Below are 24,547 nucleotides of genomic sequence, written 5' to 3'. Positions count from 1 at the left end.
TTAATGCGCTTAGTGGGGACACACACAATCGACTGTATAAAATCGCTTCCTAAAAAATTGACTTCTATAAATTTGACCTAATTTTGTAGTGTAGTCATACCCTTAGTCGATGTAGGGAAGCACTAGACATGATAAACCGTGATTTTAGTAAGCCTTTTGAGAAAATTCTACATGACATTCTCGTAAGTAAACTAGGAAAATGTGGTCAAGATGAAACTACTGTAAGGTGGGTGCACAACTGGTTGAAACACTGTACTCAAATAATAGTTATTAATGGTTTACTGTCAAATTGGGAGGATGTATCTAGTGGGGTCCTGCAAAGGTCAGTCCTGAGTCAGGTATTATTCAATATTTTCCTTAATGGTTTGGATAATGGGGTGGAGAGTATGCTTATAAAATTTAGAAATGACACCAAGCTGGAAGTGGTCGGAAGTATTTTAGAGGACAGGTTTAAAATTCAAAGTGACCATGACAAATAGGAGAACTGGTCTGAATTCAGCAGGATAAAATTCAATAAAGACAAGTGCAAAATACATCTATTAGGAAGGAAAAATCAAATAATAGAATCATAGAATATCAGGGTTGGAAGGGACCTCAGGAGGTCATCTAGTCCAACCCCCTGCTCAAAGCAGGACCAATCCCCAACTAAATCATCCCAGCCAGGGCTTTGTCAAGCCTGACCTTAAAAACCTCTAAGGAAGGAGATTCCACCACCTCCCTAGGTAACCCATTCCAGTGCTTCACCTCCCTCCTAGCGAAAAAGGTTTTCCTAATATCCAAGCTAAATCTCCCCCACTGCAACTTGAGACCATTACTCCTTGTTCTGTCATCAGGTATCACTGAGAACAGTCTAGATCCATCCTCTTTGGAACCCCCTTTCAGGTAGTTGAAAGCAGCTATCAAATCCCCCCTCATTCTTTTCTTCTGCAGACTAAACAATCCTAGTTCCCTCAGTCTCTCCTCATAACTCATGTGCTCCAGCCCCCTAATCATTTTTATTGCCCTCCGCTGGACTCTTTCCAATTTTTCCACATCCTTCTTGTAGTGTGGGTCACAAAACTGGACACAGTATTCCAGATGAGTCCTCACCAATGTCGAATAGAGGGGAATGATCACGTCCCTCAATCTGCTGGCAATGCCCCTACTTATACGGCCCAACATGCCATTAAACTTCTTGGCAACAAGGGCACACTGTTGACTCATATCCAGCTTCTCGTCCACTGTAACCCCTAGGTCCTTTTCTGAAGAACTGCTTCCTAGCCATTCGGTCCCTAGTCTGTAACAGTGAATGGGATTCTTCCGTCCTAAGTGCAGGACTCTGAACTTGTCCTTGTTGAACCTCATCAGGTTTCTTTTGGCCCAATTCTCTAATTTGTCTAGGTCCCTCTGTATCCTATCCCTACCCTCCAGCGTATCTACCACTCCTCCCAGTTCAGTGTCATCTGCAAACTTGCTGAGACTGCAGTCCATGTCATTCTCCAGATCATTAATGAAGATACTGAACAAAACCGGCCCCAGGACCGACCCTTGGGGCACTCCGCTTAAAACCGGCTGCCAACTAGACATAGGGCCGTTGATCAATACCCATTGAGCCCGATGATCTAGCCAGCTTTCTATCCACCTTATAGTCCATTCATCCAGCCCATACTTCTTTAACTAGCTGGCAAGAATACTGTGGGAGACCTTATCAAAAGCTTTCCTAAAGTCAGGGAATAACACATCCACTGCTTTCCCCTCATCCACAGACCCAATTATCTCCTCATAGAAGGCAATTAGGTTAGTCAGGCATGACTTTCTCCTAGTGAATCCATGCTGACTGTTCCTGATCACTTTCCTCTCCTATAAGTGCTTCAGAATTGATTCCTTGAGGACCTGCTCCATGATTTTTCCAGGGACTGAGATGAGGCTGACTGGCCTGTAGTTCCCCGGATCCTCCTCCTTCTCTTTTTTAAAGATGGGCACTACATTAGCCTTTTTCCAGTCATCCGGGACCTCCCCCGATCGCCATGAGTTTTCAAAGATAATGGCCAATGGCTCTGAAATCACATCCGTCAACTCCTTTAGCACCCTCAGATGCAGCACATCCGGCCCCATGGACTTGTGCTCGTCCAATTTTTCTAAATTGTCCCGAACCACTTCTTTCTCCACAGAGGGCTGGTCACCTTCTCCCCATACTGTGCTGCCCAGTGCAGCAGTCTGGGAGCTGACCTTTTTGTGAAGACAGAGGCAAAAGAATCATTGAGTACATTAGCTTTTTCCACATCCTCTGTCACTAGGTTGCCTCCCTCATTCAGTAAGGGGCCCACACTTTCCTTGACTTTCTTCTTGTTGCTAACATACCTGAAGAAACCCTTCTTGTTACTCTTAACATCTCTTGCTAGCTGCAATTCCAAGTGTTATTTGGCCTTCCTGATTTCACTCCTGCATGCCTGACCAATATTTTTATACTCCTCCCTGGTCATTTGTCCAATCTTCCACTTCTTGTAAGCTTCTTTTTTGCGTTTAAATAATGCCTATCACCACCAGATAAAGATGGTTAAAGAAAACTTAGTTTGATAGCATCCTGTCTGGCAAAAAATCACTTCTCAATACTTGTGGTTGTGAAACCCTCATTTCTGTATGTTTTATCTTTATGGCCCCACTTTTTTATTGTTAATATGTCTGGTTCTCTAATTTTTTCTGTCTGCTGTATAATTCATTTTGCTAGGTGTAAGTTAATTAGGATAGTGGGATATAATTGGTTAGAGAATTATGTTAGAAGATGTTAGGCTTGGTTAGAAAGATTTCAATAAAATGATTGGTTAAGGTTGTAACAATGCTGGTTCTGGCGGGACCTAACTGAGAGTGCCAATTCAGGACAAATTGCTAAAACAGGGCAGTTACAGCCCAAGGCTGGGTTTTTTTCCACCTCTAAGGTAAACCAAACAGCCAGACTAAGAGGACTTTGGTCTCACCCCACTGGCTAACCAGACCCCTAAGTCACACAAGTAATTCCCTTAGACACTCCAGTTTCCCAGTAACACCACCAGTGCCACTCGTTATGGGGACAAATGGTTATGAAAACCAATACCCCAATAAAAGAAAAAGCTTCTCTCGATCCCAAAGGACCAAGCCCCAGAACCAGGTCAATATACCAATCATATCTTACCCACAAATCACCCTGTTGCCAATCCCTTAGAATCTAAAATCTAAAGGTTTATTCATAAAAGTAAAAAGATATAGATGACAGTTAGAATTGGTTAAAGGGAATCAGTTGCATATAGTAATTGCAAAGTTCTTGGTTCAGGCTTGTAGCAGTGATAGAATAAACTGCAGGTTCAAATCAAGTCTCTGGAATACATCCCCAGCTGGGATGGGTCATCACTCCTTTGTGTAGAGCTTCAGTTTGTAGCAAAGTCCCTCCAGAGGTAAGAAGCAGGATTGAAGACCAAATGGAGGAGAGGCATCAGCCTTTTATAGTCATTTTCAGGTGTAAGAACATTCCTTTGTCCTTACCGTGGAAAATTACAGCAAAATGGAGTCTGGAGTCCCATGGGCCAGTCCCTGCATACTTTGCTGAGTTGCAAGGCATATTTGCCTTCTCTCAGTGGGCCAATTGTATAGCTGGTGGTCCTTAATGGGCCATCAAGCAGGCTAGGCAGAGCTAACACCAAGTTGTCTGGGATGTTTCCCAGAAGCATAGCATAAGTTTGAAATACAGACAGTATAGAGCCAATAACTTCAACTACAAAATTGATACACACATAAAGACAGCATAATCATAACCAGCAAACCATAACCTTGTCTTAGACACCTCATTTGACCCCCTTTATACAAGATTTGGTGCCACTACAGGACTTTGGTTGCAACCATGTTCTATATGGTCCCAGATTATATCAATACTATCACAAAGGTATAGCTGAGAATATTACTATATAAATTAGGGGCAAACAGGAAGGTAGTTGGGATTCGAAAATAAGGAAAAAGGAACTTGGATTTAAGCTTGCTGGAAGTTCACCCCAATAAACATCAAATTGTTTGCACCTTTGGACTTCAGGTATTGTTCATGTGAGAAGGACCAGGGAAGTGGGAGAGTGAAGGAATAAGATCTCTAACAAGGAGTTCTGCAAAGTCATGAGATATAGGAATAGCTAAATAAAAGTGGAAAAATTAGAAGTGTGTTTGTCGGGGGGGGGAGGCCAACTGGGAGTGGTGGGAGGAGCCACTACATCTAAAATGTACATCAGATCTTTCTGACTGTATTTTTCCAAGACCAATTTAAAATTAAAAAGCATGTAAAAGTGCTCCTTAGGGGTCTATACACTCTTAAAAATACAAAAGTTTGGAAATGCTGCAGTTTATGACAAAATCATGTGTTTTCCATTTCAGCAGCAGCTAAATCCATGGCAATTGTCTAATCTGTGCTCCCTACTCCCATACAAAAAGCAGAATAGAAGTAACATTCAGAAAGATATGACACAACATGATACTTGATATAGAGCTTCATGTCCCACAATTAAGGCAGTTCCAGTGCAATTCTTTCAAGTGGGGAAGGAGACCAGTTGGCTGGGCTATTTGGTCATAGTACACAAAGCCTTTTTGTTTTAGAACACAAGTCTCATTCTCCCCAGGTAAGTAATAATAGTATTACCATGTGGCAAAAGTTTGGTTGTCTATGCAAAACCACTTGGTCTCACTGTAGTTCCTACTAACAATTGCTCATATCACAAAATTATCTGTACAACTGATCTCATCCACAGAGGGGTAAAAGCTTAAATGGGCATTGAGCAAACATTCCTCTGAGCTTAAGAGATTCTTCCTCCACATCAGGGGTGAGACATATTGGTGGGGAAGCAGGCACTGTTTGACTGTACCATTTTTTCTATAGAGGAGTGTAGTTCACAATTTTGGGTGGGATTTACAGGACAGTAAATGCTTATGGAGAGTAACATTAAGAAGAACTTGGATTCCCTCTTGTTACTGTGGATAACAATGATGACCTGGGTGTGTCTATGGCTGAATTCCTCAAGTTGCTATAAGTTTATATCTTTATTTTTGCATGCACTAAGGGGCTATTCTTATTTAACCTTGGTCTGTATAATGAAGTGACTGCAGTACAGTGAATGAAATAGTCCCATTATATTCAAACTAAGCAATTGTTCCAAATCTTTTGAGAAGTTGGAACCTGAAAAATGTAAATCATGACTTAGGGTGCAATGTTAAGACTGATCTAGTCTGTTTCTACTACTCATCATCCGGATCTTCATCTGGTGCAAATTGGCAAAATTCTGATGTCAACAGAGGATGCCAATTTCTGCCAGTAGAGAATCTAACATGTTGTCATTACCATTCTGCTGTACTGTGAAAACAAGGGTGGGAAGAATCTATTTCTTCAATGAGCTAAGAGAAAAACATGGCCTGCAGCTCTTGGCTTCTTTATTAGGTCAGGGATGGATCTACAGAGAAGGACAGGACCACCCTTGCAAATGCCATGGTTGCTGCTGCTCTTCTGAGTATTGAAGCATCTTGTGAGCTTCCCTTTGCTGTTCAGTGGTGGTTTCCCTTGAGTTTTTGCTACTTTTCAATGGACAGCACTATGTAGTATTAGTGACATTCCTAATATATTTCCAATAGTCTAGTTAACATGCAGGAAGTTAATGCTAAGAAATGGTAAGTAGTGTACAATGCAGGGTGAAGATACAGAACAAGCACTAGTATTCGTCAAGGTCTATCCTGAATTATCAGCTTTGACACCAATCTATTATAAATGTTTCCTAAGTGAGGAACTTTCTGTACTATATGGTTCCTCCCTCCTTGGCTACCCTCAATAAAATCACACCAAAAAATGATGACACAGGCCCAAGTCCTGCCCCTCTCTGCAGTTGCAATTGGTGCCCAATGCAGTGTCAGTGATGGGAAGGATACAAGATACCACTGCAAAGGATGCCAGGTATCCCTGCAAAGGTGTAGTTTTGGTGGAGTCAAGCCTGGCAGTTTTTTGAGAGACCCAGAGACAGAGAATCAGAGAGGAAGTATGGTCCGGGGTTAGGCATTAGTGTGGCACTTAGGAAACCTGGATTTGATTAGTTGCTCCACCACAATCTTCCTGCATGACCATGGGGAAGTCACATAGCTTCCCCATGCCTCAGTTCCCTGTCTGTAAAATGGGGATATAGTACCTCACAGGAGTGTTCTGAGGATAAATACTTAAAGACTGAGAGGCACTCAGCTGTTATGGTAATGGGTGGGAGGGTGTCATATAATTACCCGAAATAGGATCTGCTTCTACATGGATCATCTGGTCTGCCCAGGCTTTACGACAAGCCTGATGCCTGATCTAATACATGTATTAGTGTAAAGACCGCAGAAAGGCTCTTTGACCTTGGGAGAAGATTCCTCACACCTTTATTTCCACACACTTATTCAGTTCCCACCCTCACACATTGTACTGAATTGTACAAAATGTGAGTGTGTGGCTTAATAATTCTTGGGTCACATTATGGCTTCCTCATGCAGGTGCATTTAGGGGTGAGAGACCAGGTATCCCCTCAGCATGTTCCTCCGGTGCACTCATGCAGAAGGTAACCACAATGCTGGTATAAGGGGTCCTGCTATAGCTGGTGGCAGCATTGCAAACCCCAAAGGGGGCATGGGCAGGGTCGCCATGTTAGTACCAGGACAGTGGGGCTGAAGAGGGCAAAATAAATCTTTTGCACAGGTGTAGCAAGTACATTGCTGAGCATGCTGTCCCCAGCACCTCTGGGGCTGTTCTACGTGCCTCCATCACTATTTGAGCATTACAGTTCTGAGTCTCCACAGCACTCCACTGTCTCAGAACCATCACATAGCCTTTATGCTGAAGAGAAGGAAATGTGACTCTGTTTATCAGCACTGCATGTGCTATAGTAATAAAATATAATTAGATCCCAGTGCACGCAGCCATTTGAACAAAACAGAACTATTGACCTTCATTCTGATTATTAGTGTGCAAAATTCACAACCTCCCATCTGTGAAAACTGTCCCTCATCTCTGAGGTGAGAACAAAAGCAATTTCACTTCTTGCACCTGTGAAAACATATTTTTGCTGAGGGTGAGAATTTTACCCACAGCAGCTCTAGCTAGCAGTAGCAGCATTGCAGATCACTGTACCCGCCTTCTTTTCTCATTTACTTTGTGTAATGCTATCAAACTTGAGGCACCGGTTCCCTTCTAACTGTGGCATATGTTGATAGCAGCATGCAGAAAAACTGCTCCCAGTGATGAAATCCACTCTCATGCACAGGCCAGTGCAGAGCCCCACACAACAGTTATTTTGAAATGGGGAGGTGTCAGGGTAGGGTAAAATGATCATATACCCTACTATAACCAGGACTGTCATAATTTTTTCATATCACGTCCTGGGAAGATTTTTTTTAGGACACCTGAAATGTTCTCCTTTTTATTTAATCCATCTGAACACTTGGATTTCTTATAATACAAACCATTTGTTCAAGATATAATGCTATGGCAAGTGACATTTGATCTGTGTTTACCAGGGGAAAAAATCCAGTGGAATCACTATTAAGTGTAATGAACAGTCTTTGGAGTGAAGAGCAAAACTGAATGAGTTAGCCACTATAAAAGCTGTTCTTTTGCTCAGAATGTATGCTAACTATTCTTGTTCAGTTTCATGATAAACTCATTCTCAAAGCTAAGTTAATAGAAAAACAGCAGCAACAAAAATCCTCTAATCTGAGAAATATACATTCAGAGTCACAAGCCAGAAGTAGTGACAACAGTAGAGATTTAAAAAAAAAAAAGCTCTTTTGTCCATTATATGAGTGAATCATGACTCTCAAAATGTCGAGGCACCCCACTCCCTTAGGCTCCCACAACACTTAAGCACTTTTATAAATTTTACATCCAGTTTAAAGCAGAGAAGCCCACTAAGTCCATAATGAGGAAGCACGAGCAGGAGAGTGCAAGAGGGGAGGACTCCTGTCTCACACTGAGAAAGTGGGACAATCAGTGAGTTATATTAAGTGCCTATACACAAATGCAAGAAGCTTGGGAAACAAGCAGGGAGAACTGGAAGTCCTGGCACAGTCAAAGAACTATGACGTCACTGGAATAACAGAGACTTGGTGGGATAACTCACATGAATTGAGTACTGTCATGGATGGATATAAACTGTTCAGGAAGGACAGGCAGGGCAGAAAAGGTGGGGGAGTTGCATTGTATGTAAGAGAGGAGTATGACTGCTCAGAGCTCCGGTATGAAACTGCAGAAAAAGGTCAGAGTCTCTGGATTAAGTTTAGAAGTTTGAGCAACAAGGGTGATGTCGTGGTGGGAGTCTGCTATAGACCACCATATCAGGGGGATGAGGTGGACGAAGCTTTCTAGCAGAAGTTACTAGATCACAGGCCCTGGTTCTCATGGGAGACTTTAATCACTCTGATATCTGCTGGGAGAGCAATACAGCGGTGCACAGACAATCCAGGAAGTTTTTGGAAAGTGTAGGGGACAATTTCCTGGTGCACGTGCTGGAGGAACCAAGTAGGGGCAGAGCTCTTCTAGACCTGTCACTCACAAACCGGGAAGAATTAGTAGGGGAAGCAAAAGTGGATGGGAACCTGGGAGGCAGTGACCATGAGATGATCGAGTTCAGGATCCTGACACAAGGAAGAAAGGAGAGCAGCAGAATACGGACCCTGGATTTCAGAAAAGCAGACTTTAACTCGCTCAGGGAACTGATGGGCAGGATCCCCTGAGAGAATAACATGAGGGGGAAAGGAGTCCAGGAGAGCTGGCTGTATTTTAAACAATCCTTATTGAGGTTGCAGGAAAAAACCATCCCGATGTGAAGAAAGAATAGTAAATATGGCAGGTGACCAGCTTGGCTAAACAGTGAAATCCTTGCTGCTCTTAAATGAAAAAAGGAAGCTTACAAGAAGTGGAAGATTGGACAAATGACCAGGGAGGAGTATAAAAATATTGCTCAGGGATGCAGGAGTGAAATCAGGAAGGCCAAATCACACTTGGAGTTGCAGGTAGCAAGAGATGTTGAGAGAAACAAGAAGGGTTTCTTCAGGTATGTTAGCGACAAGAAGAAAGTCAAGAAAAGTGTGGGCCTCTTACTGAATGAGGGAGGCAACCTAGTGACAAAGGATGTGGGAAAAGCTAATGTACTCAATGATTTTTTTGCCTCTGTCTTCACAAACAAGGTCAGCTCCCAGACGGCTGCACTGGGCAGCACAGTATGGGGAGAAGGTCACCGGCCCTCTGTGGAGAAAGAAGTGGTTCGGGACTACTTAGAAAAACTGGACGAGCACAAGTCCATGGGGATGGATGCGCTGAATCTGGGGGTGCTAAAGGAGCTGGCGTATGTGATTGCAGAACCATTGGCCATTATCTTTGAAAACTCATGGCAATCGGGGGAGGTCCCGGATGACTGGAAAAAGGCTAATGTAGTGCCCATCTTTAAAAAAGGGAAGAAGTAGGATCCGGGAAACTATAGGCCAGTCAGCCTCACCTCAGTCCCTGGAAAAATCATGGAGCAGGTCCTCAAGGAATCAATTTTGAAGCACTTAGAGGAGAGGAAAGAGATCAGGAACAGTCAGCATGGATTCACCAAGGGCAACTCATGCCTGACTAACCTAATTGCCTTCTATGAATAGATAACTGGGTCTGTGGATGAGGGGAAAACAGTGGATGTGTTATTCCTTGACTTTAGCAAAGCTTTTGATACGGTCTCCCACAGTATTCTTGCCAGCAAGTTAAAGAAGTATGGGCTGGATGAATGGACTATAAGGTGGATAGAAAGCTGGCTAGATCGTCGGGCTCAATGGGTAGTGATCAATTCCTCCATGTCTAGTTGGCAGCCAGTTTCAAGTGGAGTGCCCCAGAGGTCGGTCCAGGGGCCGGTTTTGTTCAACATCTTCATTAATGATCTAGAGAATGGTGTGGACTGCACTCTCAGCAAGTTTACAGATGACACTGAACTGGGATGAGTGATAGATATGCTGGAGGGTAGGGATAGGATAAAGAGGGACCTAGACAAATTAGAGGATTGGGCCAAAAGAAACCTGATGAGGTTCAACAAGGACAAGTGCAGAGTCCTGCACTTAGGATGGAAGAATCCTATGCACTGTTACAGACTAGGGACCGAATGGCTAGGAAGCAGTTCTTCAGAAAAGGACCTAGGGGTTACAGTGGACGAGAAGCTGGATATGAGTCAACAGTGTGCCCTTGTTGCTGAAAAGGCTAATGGCATTTTGGGCTGTATAAGTAGGGGCATTGCCAGCAGATCGAGGGACGTGTTCATTTCCCTCTATTCAACATTGGTGAGGCCTCACCTGGAGTACTGTGTCCAGTTTTGGCCCCCACACTACAAGAAGGATGTGGAAAAATTGGAAAGAGTCCAGCGGAGGGCAACAAAAATGATTAGGGGGCTGGAGCACATGAGTTATGAGGAGAGGCTGAGGGAACTGGGATTGTTTAGTCTGCAGAAGAGAAGAATGAGGCGGGATTTGATAGCTGCTTTCAACTACCTGAAAGGGGGTTCCAAAGAGGATGGATCTAGACTATTCTCAGTGGTACCAGATGACAAAACAAGGAGCAATGGTCTCAAGGTGCAGTGGGGGAGGTTTAGGTTGTATATTAGGAAAAAAACGTTTTCACTAGGAGGGTGGTGAAGCACTGGAAGGTGTTACCTAGGAAGGTGGTGGAATCTCCTTCCTTAGGGGTTTTTAAGGTCAGGCTTGACAAAGCCCTGGCTGGGATGATTTAGTTGGGATTAGGTCCTTCTTTGAGCAGGGGGTTGGACTAGATGACCTCCTGAGGTCCCTTCCAATCCTGATATTCTATGATTCTATGATAATGGACTCTAACTTCTGCCAAGAGAAGTAAAATATTTGTGACACAATTGTTATCTAAAACACAGAATCATAGAATACCAGGGTTGGAAGAGACCATCAGGAGGCCATCCAGTTGAATCCCCCGCTCAAAGCAGGAACAACACCAACCAAATCATTCCAGCCAGGGCTTTGTCAAACTGGGACTTAAAAACCTCTAAGGATGGAGATCCCGCCACCTCCATAGGTAACCCATTCCAGTGCTTCACCACCCTCCTAGTGAAATAGTTTTTCCTAATATCCAACCTAGACCTCCCCCACTGCAACTTGAGACCATTGCTCCTTGTTCTGCCATCTGCCACCACTGTGAACAGCAGAGTTTCATCCTCTTTGGAACCCCCCTTCAGGTTGCTGAAAGCAGCTATCAAATCCCCCCTCACTCTTCTCTTCTGCAGACTAAATAACCTCAGTTCCCTCAGCCTCTCCTCGTAAGACATGAGCCTCAGACCCCTTATCATTTTTGTTGCCCTCCGCTGGACTCTTTCCAATTTGACTACATCCCTTCTGTAGTGGGGGGCCCAAAACCGGATGCAATGCTCAATATGTGGCCTCACCAGTGCCGAATAGAGGGGAATAATCACTTCATTCGATCTGCTGGCAATGCTCCTACTAATGCAGCCCAATATGCTGTTAGCCTTCTTGGCAACAAGGGTACACTGCTGACTCACATCCAGCCCCTCATCCACTACAATCCCCAGGTCCCGCTCCGCAGAACTGCCACTCAGCCAACCAGCCCCCAGCCTGCAGGAAATGTGGAATAACTGGCTAAGTGGTAATAGTGTTAAAAGGTTCTGGGTGTTATAGTGGCTCACAAATTTTATATGTCAACAATGTGATGCAGCTGCAAAAAAGGCTAACATTATTCTGTTGTGTATTAACAAGACTGTTGTATGTAAGACACGGGAGGTAAATGTCCCACTCTTCTCAGCACTGGTGGGGCCTCGGTTGTGTTTAGTTCTGGATGTCACACTTTATGAAAGCTGTGGACAAATTGAAGAGAGTCCAGAGGAGAGCAGAAAAAGTTATCAAGGTTTAGAAAACCTGATGTATGAGGAAAGGTTAAAAAAACTGGGCATGTTTAGTCTTGAGAAAAGAAAATTGAGGAGGGACCTGACAACAGTCTTCCAATATGTTAAAGTCTGTTACAAAGAGGATGGTGAAGGTAGGACAAGAAGTAATGGGCTCAATCTGCAGCAAGGGAGATTTAGATTAGATATTAGGAAAAAGAATCATAGAATCATAGAATTGGAAGGGACCTCGAGAGGTTGTCTAGTCCAGTCCCCTGCACTCAAAGCAGGACTAAGTATTATGTCGACCATTCCTGACAGGTGTTTGTCCAACCTGCTCTTAAAAATCCCCAATGATGGAGATTCCACCACCTCCCTAGGCAATTTATTCCAGTGCTTAATCGCTCTTATAGGAGGTTTTTCCAGGACTTGGTATTTTCACCATGTCTATCAGACAATTTACTGCAGTATGACAATATTTAAGAAATATGGTTGAAGTTTAAATGGAGTATTTGGCCCATAGCTGAAAACTCGTTCATATAAAAACACAGGAGCTAATTATTAAGATGAACTCAAAGGCATATTATTCTGGATTCTATCAAACACTTTAGTCATTACTGTATTACTTTCATGATCCCTATATTATTAGAGGTTGTGCCTAGAGGTCTCAAAACAGCCCATTGGGCTGAGAGCTGTACAAGCAGAAGTGAACAAAGTCCCTACTTAAACCTGAATAGAGGAAGAAAACAAACTGAAAGAAATTGATGATATCAAACAAAAGTTAGAAGTTCAATTCTTGTGGTGTAAAACCTCCTCCTTATGAATCCAGGTTTCCACCAAAGCCTCACACCCACTGCTGACCTCATATGCACCTTTTCTACTCCAAAAACCCAATAATATTTTAATTGTTTGTAATCATCTCTTCTCATTATAGCTGGTTATCTCCCACTGTCCCACTTTTCACTATATTTCCTGCCTAATGTCATTTTAATCTTAAACAGAGGATAGCCCAATCCCACTCCCCATCACATTTTCACTAATCATTTCAGCTTCAACTTCTGCTGGCGGTGCCTGGTTTTAAATCAGTGCTTCTCAAACTTTTTCTATTGACGACCCCTTTCACAAAGCAAGCCTCTGAGTGCAACCTCTTCCCCCCACCCCCCATGCCGTATGAATTAAAACCACTCTTTTTAATATATATTTAACATTATTTTAAATGCTGGAGGAAAAGCAGTGTTGGCGGTGATGCTGGGCTGGAGGGGCTCTGGCTGTCAGCCCCCATAGTCATAGTTTGGGGGCCACTGCTCCTGTGTCCCATGGCTCTGGACTTGCATCCCTGCTTTGGGCTTTGCAACCGGTCACACAGTCACAGCACCCCTCAGGTTTAGCCTACCTGACCCTCTGTCTTCATGATGGAGGGTTGGGCAGGCCAAACCTGAGCTGCGCTACAACCCTGCATGCCAGGTTGCAACTCCTGGAGCAGGAGTGTTACACTTTGATGCACTCCAGAACAGCAAGCCCAAAACACAAGGAAATCAAAGCAAGACAAACAGATAGATGGTCAATCAAAACATGTAATAACCACGAACCAGTTAAGTCAGCCTCGCGTGACCAGATGTCCTGATTTTATAGGGACAGTCCCGATTTTTGGGTCTTTTTCTTATATAGGCTCCTATTACCCCCCATCCCCTGTCCCGATTTTTCACATTTGCTTTCTGGTCAGCCACAGTCTGAACAAACCATAACACTCCAGATGGCAGATATGTAGCTGCAGGACCTGAGTAACTGCACACATCAAATGCTATGTACACACACACACACACATCACTACAATTTCCTTCTCTTTTCCCGAAAAGTTCAGTTGTACCTTGCCAGAGGCACCGGGTGATCCCAGGGCCATAGGTTATACTGTAGGTGCTGCATGGGGGACACATGCAGGGTCAAGTGCACCCCCAGATTTTGGCAAGTCCCAAGCTTTCCTTGAAGGGCTTGCTCTCTTCGGCCTGCCATTGAGGGAGAGCAGCTCTCTCGCTCTCCTGCTGTGCCTCTCCCCTGGCACTTCCAGCTCACTCAGCCCCTCCCCTGATCAGCTGGGCCCAGGCAGAGAGCTGAAGAGGGTCTCTGAAGGTTGCTGTTTGGGAGAGAACCCAGCTGGGGAGTCATTTTTCAGTTTTAGTCTTTCATGGAACCCTTAGACACAAAGCATGGGGAAGTACAAAAGCCTAAGAACAGGATTATCAAAAGCCAGAATGCTGCACAGTGAGCCTCCTAAACTAGCCAATAGCAAATGCCAATGAGAGGGGTGTGTCCTAATCCCCACCCCTCTCTGTGATGTAGGCACTTTAATCCAAGTTAAAGGTAACACCTATCTCTGCTTGGGATCCACAGCCATGAACCCGCTCCTGGGGTAAGGTGTCCAAGCCATTTTTTTTTTTTTTTTTTTAGAAAATAACAGGGAGAGGTGAAGTGGAAAAGGCAGAGGCCCCCTTACAACTTTTAGGCCAGTGGTCCCAGTTCACTTCTCCCCTCTCCTGGAAAAGGGATTTAAACAAGGATCTACTACCTTGTGAGGGCCCTAACCACTGGGGTATGGCATATTCTGAGGCAGAGCTCTCTCCAACTCTCCAGTGGAGGCTGTTCCATTGTGTAGCCATAATTCAGTATGTAATGGGCCAAAGAGAAAGAAAGAGTGACTGTATAGCCCATTGGCCAGAGCATTTACATGAGAGGTGGGAAACCACTTCTCCATAGCAGGCAGAGGAAGGACCTGAACTAGGGACTCTCCCATCCCAAGCAATTGCCCTTATCACTGGGCTAATAGTTATAAGTGAGCACCTCTTCTGAAATGGGCCCCACAGGCAAGAGGGTTTTGAGAATCTTGCTGGGGCTTAGGTGTCCAAGAGCCTGCCTGAGGTGCAGTGTGAATGTTCACAGGCAGAAATTTAAGCATCTAGGGGACATTTACAGGAAAAATCTAGGTGTCCATGGCATTTCAGGCATCTGCAGGGACAGCTGCAGCTGAGTGGGGGTTTTATGAATCTCAGTGATGCCTAATGGAGACCTCAGGAATGAATAAACAAAATGCACAGCTTCAAAATGGGGAAATAACTGCCTAAGCAGTCATAGGTTTCAGGGTAGCAGCCGTGTTAGTCTGTATCCTCAAAAAGAACAGGCGTACTTGTGGCACCTTAGAGACTAACAAATTTATTAGAGCATAAGCTTGTAGCCCATGAAAGCTTATGCTCTAATAAATTTGTTAGTCTCTAAGGTGCCACAAGTACTCCTGTTCTTTTTAAGCAGTCATACTATAGCAAAGTATCTGGGGGGCGGGGTATAGTGGATCACAAAATGAATGAGTGTCAACTGTGTGATGCTGTTGCGAAAAAGCCCAATGTTATTCTGATATGTATAAACAGGGGTGTCATATGTAAGACATGGGGGATAATTGCCCTGCTATACTCAGCATGGCTTCAGCTGGGGTACTGCGTACAGTTGTGCATGCCACACTTTAGGAAAGATGTGCACAAATTGGAGATAATCCAGAGGAGAGCAACAAAAATGATAAGAGGTTTAGACAATCTGACCTTTGAGGACAGGGTGAAAAAAACTGGACATGTTTAGTCAAAAAAAGACTGAGGGGGGATCTGCTAACAGTCTTCAAATATGTAAGAGATTGTTATAAAGAAGACAGTGTCAATTTTGCTCCATGTCCATTCAGAGTAGGACAAGAATTGGCTTAATTAGCAGCAAGGGAGATTGTCAAGACTGTATCCCCACTTTGAACTTTAGGGTACAAATGTAGGGGCCTGCATGAAAACTTCTAAGCTTAACTACCAGCTTAGCTCTGGTTCCGCTGCCACCATCTGTGACAAGACAATGCGGTTCTGGTGGAACCCAACTGAGAGTGCCCACTCAGGACAAATTGCTCAAATAGGGCAGTTACAGCGCAAGGCTGGGTTTTTTTCCACCTCTAAGGTAAACCAAACCAGCCAGACTAGGAGGACTTCGGTCTCACCCCACTGGCTAACCGCAAGTCTCACAAGCAATCTCCTTAGACACTCCAGTTTCCCAGTACTCCCACCAGTGCCACTCGTTATGGAGACAAATGGTTATGAAAACCAATACCCCAGTAAAAGAAAAAGGTTCTCCTGATCCCAAAGGACCAAGCCCCAGAACCAGGTCAATATACAAATCAGGTCTTACCCACAAATCACGCTGCTGCCAATCCTTTAGAATCTAAAATCTAAAGGTTTATTCATAAAAGGAAAAAGATAGAGATGAGAGTTAGAATTGGTTAAATGGAATCAATTACATACAGTAATGGCAAAGTTCTTGGTTCAGGCTTGCAGCAGTGATGGAATAAACTGCAGGTTCAAATCAGGTCTCTGGAATACATCCCCAGCTGGGATGGGTCCTCAGTCCTTTGTTCAGAGCTTCAGTTTGTAGCAAAGTTCCTCCAGAGGTAAGAAGCAGGATTGAAGACCAGATGGAGATGAGGCATCAGCCTTATATAGTCTTTTCCAGGTGTAAGAACACCTCTTTGTTCTTACTGTGGAAAAGTACAGCAAAATGGAGTCTGGAGTCACATGGGCCAGCCCCTGCATACTTTACTGAGTTACAAGGCGTATCTGCCTTTTCTCAATGGGTCCATTGTATAGCTGATGGTCCTTAATGGGCCATCAAGCAAGCTAGGCAGAGCTAATCTCAGCTTGTCTGGGATGTTACCCAGAAGCATTACATAAGTTTGCCATACAGACAGTATAGAGCCAATATTCATAACTTCAACTACAAAACTGATCCACACATATAGACAGCATAATCATAACCAGTAAACCATAACCTTGTCCTAAACACCCCATTTGACCCCCGTTATACAAGATTTGGTGCCACTACAGGACCTTGGTTGCAACAATGATCTATACGGTCCCAGTTTATGTCAATAACGTCACACCATCCCAAGGCTAATTTCCTTCCCTGGGTAGCCTTGAGAGACCTTCACCAATTCCCTGGTGAATACAGATCCAAACCCCTTGGATCTTAAACAAGGAAAAATCAACCATCCCCCCTCCTTCCTTCCACCAACTCCTGGTGAGCACAAATCCAACCCCCTTGGATCTAAAACAAGGAGAAATTAACCATTCCCCTCCTTCCTCTCACCAACTCCTGGTGAATCAAGATCCAAACCCCTTGGATCTTAAAACAAGGAAAAATCAATCAGGTTCTTAAAAAGAAGGCTTTTAATTAAAGAAAAACGTAAAAATCATCTCTGTAAAATCAGTATGGAAATTAACCTTACAGGGTAATCAAACCTAAAGAGCTCAGAGGACTCCCCTCTAGTTTCAGGTTCAAAGTACAGCAAACAAAGATAAACACTCTAGTAAAAGGTACATTTACAAGTTGAGAAAACAAAGGAAAACTAACACGCCTTGCCTGGCTATTTACTTACAAGTTTGAAATAGGAGAGACTTGTTTAGAAAGATGTGGAGAACCTGGATTGATGTCTGGTCCCTCTCAGTCCCGAGAGCGAACACACAACCAAACAAAGAACACAAACAAAAGCCTTCCCCGTCCCAAGATTTAAAAGTATCTTGTCCCCTTATTGGTCCTTTAGGTCAGATGCCAGCCAGGTTACCTGAGCTTCTTAACCCTTTACAGGGAAAAGGATTTTGGAGTCTCTGGCCAGGAGGGATTTGATAGTACTGTACACAGGACAGCTGTTACCCTTCCCTTTATAGTTATGACACGCCCCCCAAATCACAGATAGTGTTGGACGTTCGGTTCCACATTGGCTGTGATTTCTTCCTGGAGTTCTAGGAGAAAACAGAGTTAATAAGACACATGTACCTTTAGACATACTACTGAGTATATAAAAACTAACGGGGCCCTGGTGGACGGCTCAGGAACAGGGATGGGGGTGAAAGCTTGCTTAGCCTGGCTGCGGGTGACTATTCCCACCCTTTTGGCTAGCTTCACATGGTTGGCCAAATCTTCCCCCAGCAGCATGGGAATGGGATAATTGTCATAGACAGCAAAAGTCCACATTCCTGACCAGCCCTTGTACTGGACATGCAACGTGGCTGTAGGCAAGGTTACAGACTGTGACACGAAGGGTTGAATTGTTACTGTAGCCTCCGGGTTGATGAGTTTGGGGTCCACTAGGGATTGCTGGATAGTTGACACTTGTGCCCCAGTGTCCCTCCAAGCGATAACCTTCTTTCCGCCCACTCTTAAGGTTTCCCTTCGCTCCGAGGGTATGAGAGAGGCATTTGGGTTTGGGGATCTTTGGTGTGATTGGGGTGTAATGAACTGTAATCGGTTGGGGTTCTTGGGGCAGTGAGCCTTTATATGTCCCAGTTCATTACATTTAAAACATTGCCCTGCTAAGGTATTACCGGGGCGATGTTGGTTGGTGGAGACTGGTGTGGTGGGGTGAGAAGGCGTCTGGGGTTTTCCTTGGGATGTGGGTGGGGCCTTGGGTTGTCCCCGGTGGTAAGGTTTTGTTTCGGCTTGCCCCTTCTGATATTCGCTCCAACTGCTACTAGGGTTTTTTTTTTTTTTTTTGCCACCTTCACCCATTTGGCTCCAATCTTCCCCGCCTCAGTTACAGTTTTGGGCTTCCTATCTAGGATGTACCTTTCTATTTCCTCAGGAACACCCTCTAAAAACTGTTCCATTTTTACTAGGGAAAGCAGATTTTCCAGAGATTTAACATTTGCTCCTGACATCCAGGCATCACAATTTTTGTTAATGTGGTAGGCATGCCGGGTAAATGACACATCGGGTTTCCACTTTAGGGCTCTGAACCGCCGACGGGCATGCTCAGGTGTTAGCCCCATTTTGAGTCTGGCCTTGTTTTTAAAAAGTTTATAACTGTTTATGTGTTCCTTAGGCATTTTAGTCGCCACCTTTGCTAAGGGTCCACTGAGCTGCGGCCTTAGCTCTACCATGTACTGGTCTGCAGCAATGCTGTATCCAAAGCAGGCCCTTTCAAAAATTTTTAAGAAGGCCTCAGTATTATCGCCTGCCTTGTAGGTGGGGAATTTTTTGGGATGGGAAGTGGTACCTGGAGAGGGGTTGTTGGGATGGGCTGTTGTATCTTGCTTAGCCTTTGCTACTTCCAGTTTATGCTTCCTTTCTTTTTCTCTCTCCTCCATCTCTTTTTCTTTCAGCTCCATCTTTCTCTTGTGGGCCTCCTCTTTGGCTTTTTCTTTTTTTTCTTTTAGCTCCATTTCTCTTTTGTGGGCCCCCTCTTTGGCTTTCTCTTTTCTGTCTTTCAGCTCTATTTCTTTTTCTTTCCGCTCCATAGCTTTCTTGTGGGCCTCCTCTTTGGCTTTTTCTTCTTTTGTAGTCATTTTCCTGTTTTCTTGTGCTGGGTCACCCCCTCTGCAGTTGACTGAAACTGGGAAGATCTCAGCTCTGGCTGCTGCTGAGTTAACAGAGACTTTCTAACTAGCTACTCCCGAGGATGTAAAAAGAAAAAAAAAACAATTCAGCTTGTAAATTCCTTTTACCTTTGTTTGCTCATTTGAACACTTCTCTTAACAAAGGACCTTGTTAAAAAAACTTAACACCTCTGCCTTCAGGCAAGGAGAGATAAGATATGCATCTATCTACCTCCAGCTCTGCTTTCCAAGCAGCTAGAAGGAAAAAAAAATCTCACTGGCTTTTGGGTTTAAAATGATCCCACCTCTGCCACCATGTCAAGGCTGTATCCCCACTTTGAACTTTAGGGTACAAATGTAGGGGCCTGCATGAAAACTTCTAAGCTTAACTACCATCTTAGCTCTGGTTCCGCTGCCACCATCCCAAGGCTAATTTCCTTCCCTGGGTAGCCTTGAGAGACCTTCACCAATTCCCTGGTGAATACAGATCCAAACCCCTTGGATCTTAAAACAAGGAAAAATTAACCATCCCCCCTCCTTCCTCCCACCAACTCCTGGTGAATACAGATCCAACCCCCTTGGATCTTAAAACAAGGAAAAATCAATCAGATTCTTAAAAAGAAGACTTTTAATTAAAGAAAAAAGTAAAAATCATCTCTGTAAAATCAGTATGGAAATTAACCTTACAGGGTAATCAAACTTAAAGAGCTCAGAGGACTCCCCTCTAGTCTCAGGTTCAAAGTACAGCAAACAAAAATAAACACTCTAGTAAAAGGTACATTTACAAGTTGAGAAAGCAAAGGAAAACTAACACGCCTTGCCTGGCTATTTACTTACAAGTTTGAAATAGGAGAGACTTGTTTAGAAAGATGTGGAGAACCTGGATTGATGTCTGGTCCCTCTCAGTCCCGAGAGTGAACACACAACTGAACAAAGAACACAAACAAAAGCCTTCCCCGTCCCAAGATTTGAAAGCATCTTGTCCCCTTATTGGTCCTTTAGGTCAGATGCCAGCCAGGTTACCTGAGCTTCTTAACCCTTTACAGGGAAAAGGATTTTGGAGTCTCTGGCCAGGAGGGATTTGATAGTACTGTACACAGGACATCTGTTACCCTTCCCTTTATAGTTATGACAGAGATTTACTTAAGATATGAGGAATATCATTCTAACTATAAGGATAGTTAAGCATGGAACAGATTACCACAGCAGGTTGTGGAATCTCCATCATTGGAAGCTTTTAAGAACAGGTTAGACAAACACCTGTCAAGAGATGGTCTAGGTATGTTTGATCCTGCCTCATCGTAGGAGGAAGGACTAGATGATCTCTAAAGGTACCTGCCAGCCCTATTTTTAGAATTGTTCTATTCTGTGGAATTTGTTTGGATTTTTATATAATGTGGTCTCACCACATTCCTTTGGATACCCCCGACGTTTCAATATGCAAATGGGAACAGAAATAAAATATCTTAAAAAGTCCCATTAAAAGGAAAATCCTGGGGCTGTCTTAGCTTTCAGCAACTCACAATAGAGAACAGGATGGATTTCAGTTAGTAATAGACTTAGTGGTGTGATGTGCTCAGGTTGCTAATTAATGGAGATGAAGGACTGGAGCGTATTTTCCTCAGTAATATTCACACACTGATTTCCAGAAACATTCTGACAATAGGGATTGTATTCTTCATGTGCTTAAAGTTAAGCACATGCTTAAGTGTTTTGCTGAGTTGAGGTCTTGGGGAAGGGGTGTCACAAAGATGGCTGAACACCCTCTTTGATCTACCCTATTCCTTGGAACTGTGTGGGGATCCTCTGGTCCCAAGCATACATGAAACAGCTCCATGACTTCTTTAGTTGACACCTATTGGTAACGGCCCTATAGGGAACAAAGGAAAGCTGGAGTGCAGCAGTACTGTAGCCATATTCCCTTCCCTCTGGGCACATCTCTGTACACCCCCTACACTAGGAGATGACATGGCATTGCTGATGTTGGCTTTTCACCAGACAGAGATTTCACCACAGGAGTTTCCTCCTGCAGCCCCTTTGTTCCATAAGAGGATGCAAAGGGACTGTAGTCCACTGTCCTTCAAAGAACTTTAAGTACGAGATATGACTGCAGTCAATACACAGTAAAATAAATAAATAAAGCACATTATTCCCCTTCTTTACATCAATTTTTATTGCTAAGAAAATTTCAAAGATACACCAGTATAACAAAAGTAGTGATACGATTGTAAGACAGAGGCCTATATATGAAAAGTGGACCTAAAATTGTGATTTTTAAGGTAAAAGACTTTTTTATCCTGATGGAGTTAAAGTCTAAGCTTTCACTCAGAGTTTGATGTTAAAGCAACTGTTCAAAGTTAGGCAGTTAACAGCACCAATCAATAAACTGAAACATCTGCCCTCAAAATATACATACCTTTTTTTTTTAGTTTTAATATTGAGGAACTTTCCTTTCTGTTTATGGCTAAATGATTATGAGTGATTGTTTTCCTGCTAGAAATTAGCTGGAAATCTAAAAAATTGTCATCTTTATTTATAATTGTGTGCTTGTTAAATATAAGGACCATTACCCTGAATTATTTTGAAGATTCTATATGGATTAAGGATTAATATAGGATTAATATAATTTATCCACTGAAATCTTGGAGGCAGCTCATTGTCAACATTTAATCTATGTTTCAAACATCAGATTTAGCTTTTGGTCTGGTTTGCTTCCCTTTGCCTTTGGCTGGAGTACAAGCTTAGACCTAACTGGGACAAAGTCCAAATAGGTTTGGCTGCCATCACCTCAGATTGTTAAGATATATAGAGGAGTTATTTGATATAGTTTTGAATTGATTAACCTGATAATTGGATTGATAAAATAATTTTGTTTGAACTCATTTTATTTTAGCTATATTTGTATCTTTTTTATTAGTTTCTCTTCCCTTTCCCCCATTACTTAATTTAATTAATACATTATATAACAATGGAAAACTGAGTTGTTCAAATATTTCTTCCCCAGATATCTGGGGGATAAAGAACAAAATTATTTATGAGGTTTCCTAGTGGTTGTTAACCAGTGGTTCATGGACTTTATCCTTCTCTTCTGTAGTTCTCACCACATTTTAAAACGATTAATCTTCTTTTATACAACAAATTCTCATTGATGTTTCTTTGTGGGAATTTTTAAAGAATGGATAAACCTCTCCTGAGAATGAACAGTCATTAAATGTGAACAACACAGACATGTCAGTTACATTGAAAAAGGTCACCTGCCTCTCTTGGTAACTAAGGTAAACTCCAATTTTCTTGGGCTTTTTCTTCACTGTGACCCGGGTCCATGGATCTGTTTTTGCCCAGTAATCTCTCCCACTCTGACCCAGAGCCCAGATTCCCTCTTTAGGGGACAGGAAAAGTTTTCCTTTTCTCTGGTTTGATTTTCTGGCCACCCCCAGATCCCAGTCAGTGCTGCTCCCAATATCCACCTCCCAGTAATGCTTTCCAGAGGAGAATCCTTCAGAGCCCAGCACACAGACAGTTGAATCAAACCTCTCTGGAGTTGATGGAACTTTTTGAGGTTGGGATTCGTGTTTCAAACTCTTCTTATCCCCAGCAATGGAGAGGTTGGGGTGGGCTGTGTCTGCATCAAGAGTGATATCATCTGCAAAGAGAGAGTTTTAATTCTAAGAATCACTGGTATAATGGCAGCTTGAGCTGGGAGAAGGGGAAATATTGGGCCTAATCCTTCAGTTTCAATAGCATTTTCCCCTAAATTAGGCTTGCAGGACTTAGTCCTTTCATCTTGTACATTGGACAATTTAGTGTAGAGTTAAAACATTTCAGAAATTTGTTTGAAGTTTACGTAAAGTATTTGACCCATAACTCAGAATTAGGATGTGACGTTCATTTAAAAGCACAGGAGCTGATTATTTAAATGAATTCAAAGGACACATTGTTACAAACTCCCTCAAAACCTACTATTGTTACTTATGTATCACTGTCATGATCCCTGTATTATCAGTAGTTGTGCCCAAAGGCCTCAGAACAGATCAGTGCACATTATACTGAGTGCTGCATGGACAAAGGTGGACACAGTCCCTGATAAAAGAGATCACAAGCTGAATAGACAAGGAAGACAGACTGAAAGAGACAGATAACGTCAAACAAAGGGTGAGAAATTCACTTCTTGTGCCACATAAGCCTCCCCTCATCAGCCCAGATCTTCACAGTTGGTTAGGAAGGATTACACTCTTACTGACCAACTGTACCCCTTTTCTGTTCAACCCAACAGTATTTTAATTATTTCTAACACACACTTCCCATTATAGGTGGTTATCCCCACTTTCCCCTGCATTTCTTGCCAAAATCATTTTAATCCTAAGCAGCTCCCAGCTCCAAGCCCACTGCCCATCACACTTTCACTAGTCATTCCATTTTAAACTTCTGCTGGTGTTTCCTGGTTCTAAATGGTCATGAGCCTCTCAAGGCCTGACCCCAGTTCCAACCCTGGTGCTGTTCCAGATGTGGCTGCTTCTCTTAGGAGAACAAGGACTTGTTGGGACCTCTCAAAGGAAGGAGGCTGGAGGGCTGGGCTTACATGTGCTTAGGGGACATAGAGACCTCAGAGTACCTCAGACTGAAAGTCTAGGGTACAGGGGGACTCAGAGGAATGGCTGGCCTGCTAACATTAACCCAATGCCGCTCCAGCTTACAGTTTTCAAACCACTGTCAATACCACTATGTGCTTCATCATCCATAGTCACCAACATCTCCAGCATCAGTTTAATCATATCCACCATCACCATCATCAGAATTGTGAGCATCAATCACCATTATCACCAGAGCACCATCTCACCACTGCTGTCATTTTCTCTTCAACTCCCACTGCCAGAAACCCCACCATTATCCCTTCCACCATCACCAGCATCATTGCAATCACCATTCCTGCTACCACATCCTCTGTGCCTTCATTGTGGCCCAAACCCTAAGGTCTTTGTTCAACCAAAACTCACGGCAGACCTGATTCTGATCTCACTGACCCCATGTAATTCAGCAGTAACTTCACAGAAGTCACTGGAATTACACCAGTGTGAAGCTGCTGAGAGATGAGAGTCAGGCCCTAAAATAAATGGAAGATTTTCTGAAGTGATGGACAAAGCAAGTGGTGGCCTCAGGATTTGGCTCTAAGATGACAAGAGTTTGTGACCCAGATGCTGAGCTGAAGGTGAGGCGCCACATGTGTGTCTGACCTACCTGAAGTATTGAGATATCTGTCATTGGCCCACATGTTAGAGCAGCCTCTAG

General features: G+C 43.4%; 1 protein-coding gene across 1 annotated transcript; it reads right to left on the bottom strand.

Moving 5' to 3' along the window:
- Nucleotides 1–22,377: 22,377 nt before the first annotated feature.
- LOC128826356 (butyrophilin subfamily 1 member A1-like) lies at nucleotides 22,378–24,048 on the bottom strand. The gene is made up of 2 exons (XM_054009603.1): nucleotides 23,967–24,048; nucleotides 22,378–22,904 (listed from the first exon to the last, which is right to left on the bottom strand). Exons 1-2 carry the CDS (start codon nucleotides 24,046–24,048, stop codon nucleotides 22,378–22,380), a joined length of 609 nt encoding a protein of 202 aa, XP_053865578.1.
- Nucleotides 24,049–24,547: the final 499 nt, after the last annotated feature.

Source organism: Malaclemys terrapin, chromosome 20 (assembly GCF_027887155.1).
Source record: "Malaclemys terrapin pileata isolate rMalTer1 chromosome 20, rMalTer1.hap1, whole genome shotgun sequence".
NCBI classification, from domain to species: Eukaryota; Metazoa; Chordata; order Testudines; family Emydidae; genus Malaclemys; species Malaclemys terrapin.
The sequence above is the reverse complement of the archived record's forward strand: the minus strand, read 5'-3'. Positions and strand labels throughout refer to the sequence as shown.

Excerpts from the sequence above, each read along its gene's own strand:
- LOC128826356 (XM_054009603.1), bottom strand. The coding sequence starts at position 24,048 with ATGGTGATGGTGGATATGATTAAACTGATGCTGGAGATGTTGGTGACT. Across the intron at positions 22,905-23,966 it reads ACATAGTGGTATTGACAGTG|ATGATATCACTCTTGATGCA; the intron begins GTTTGAAAACTG and ends CTCTCTTTGCAG.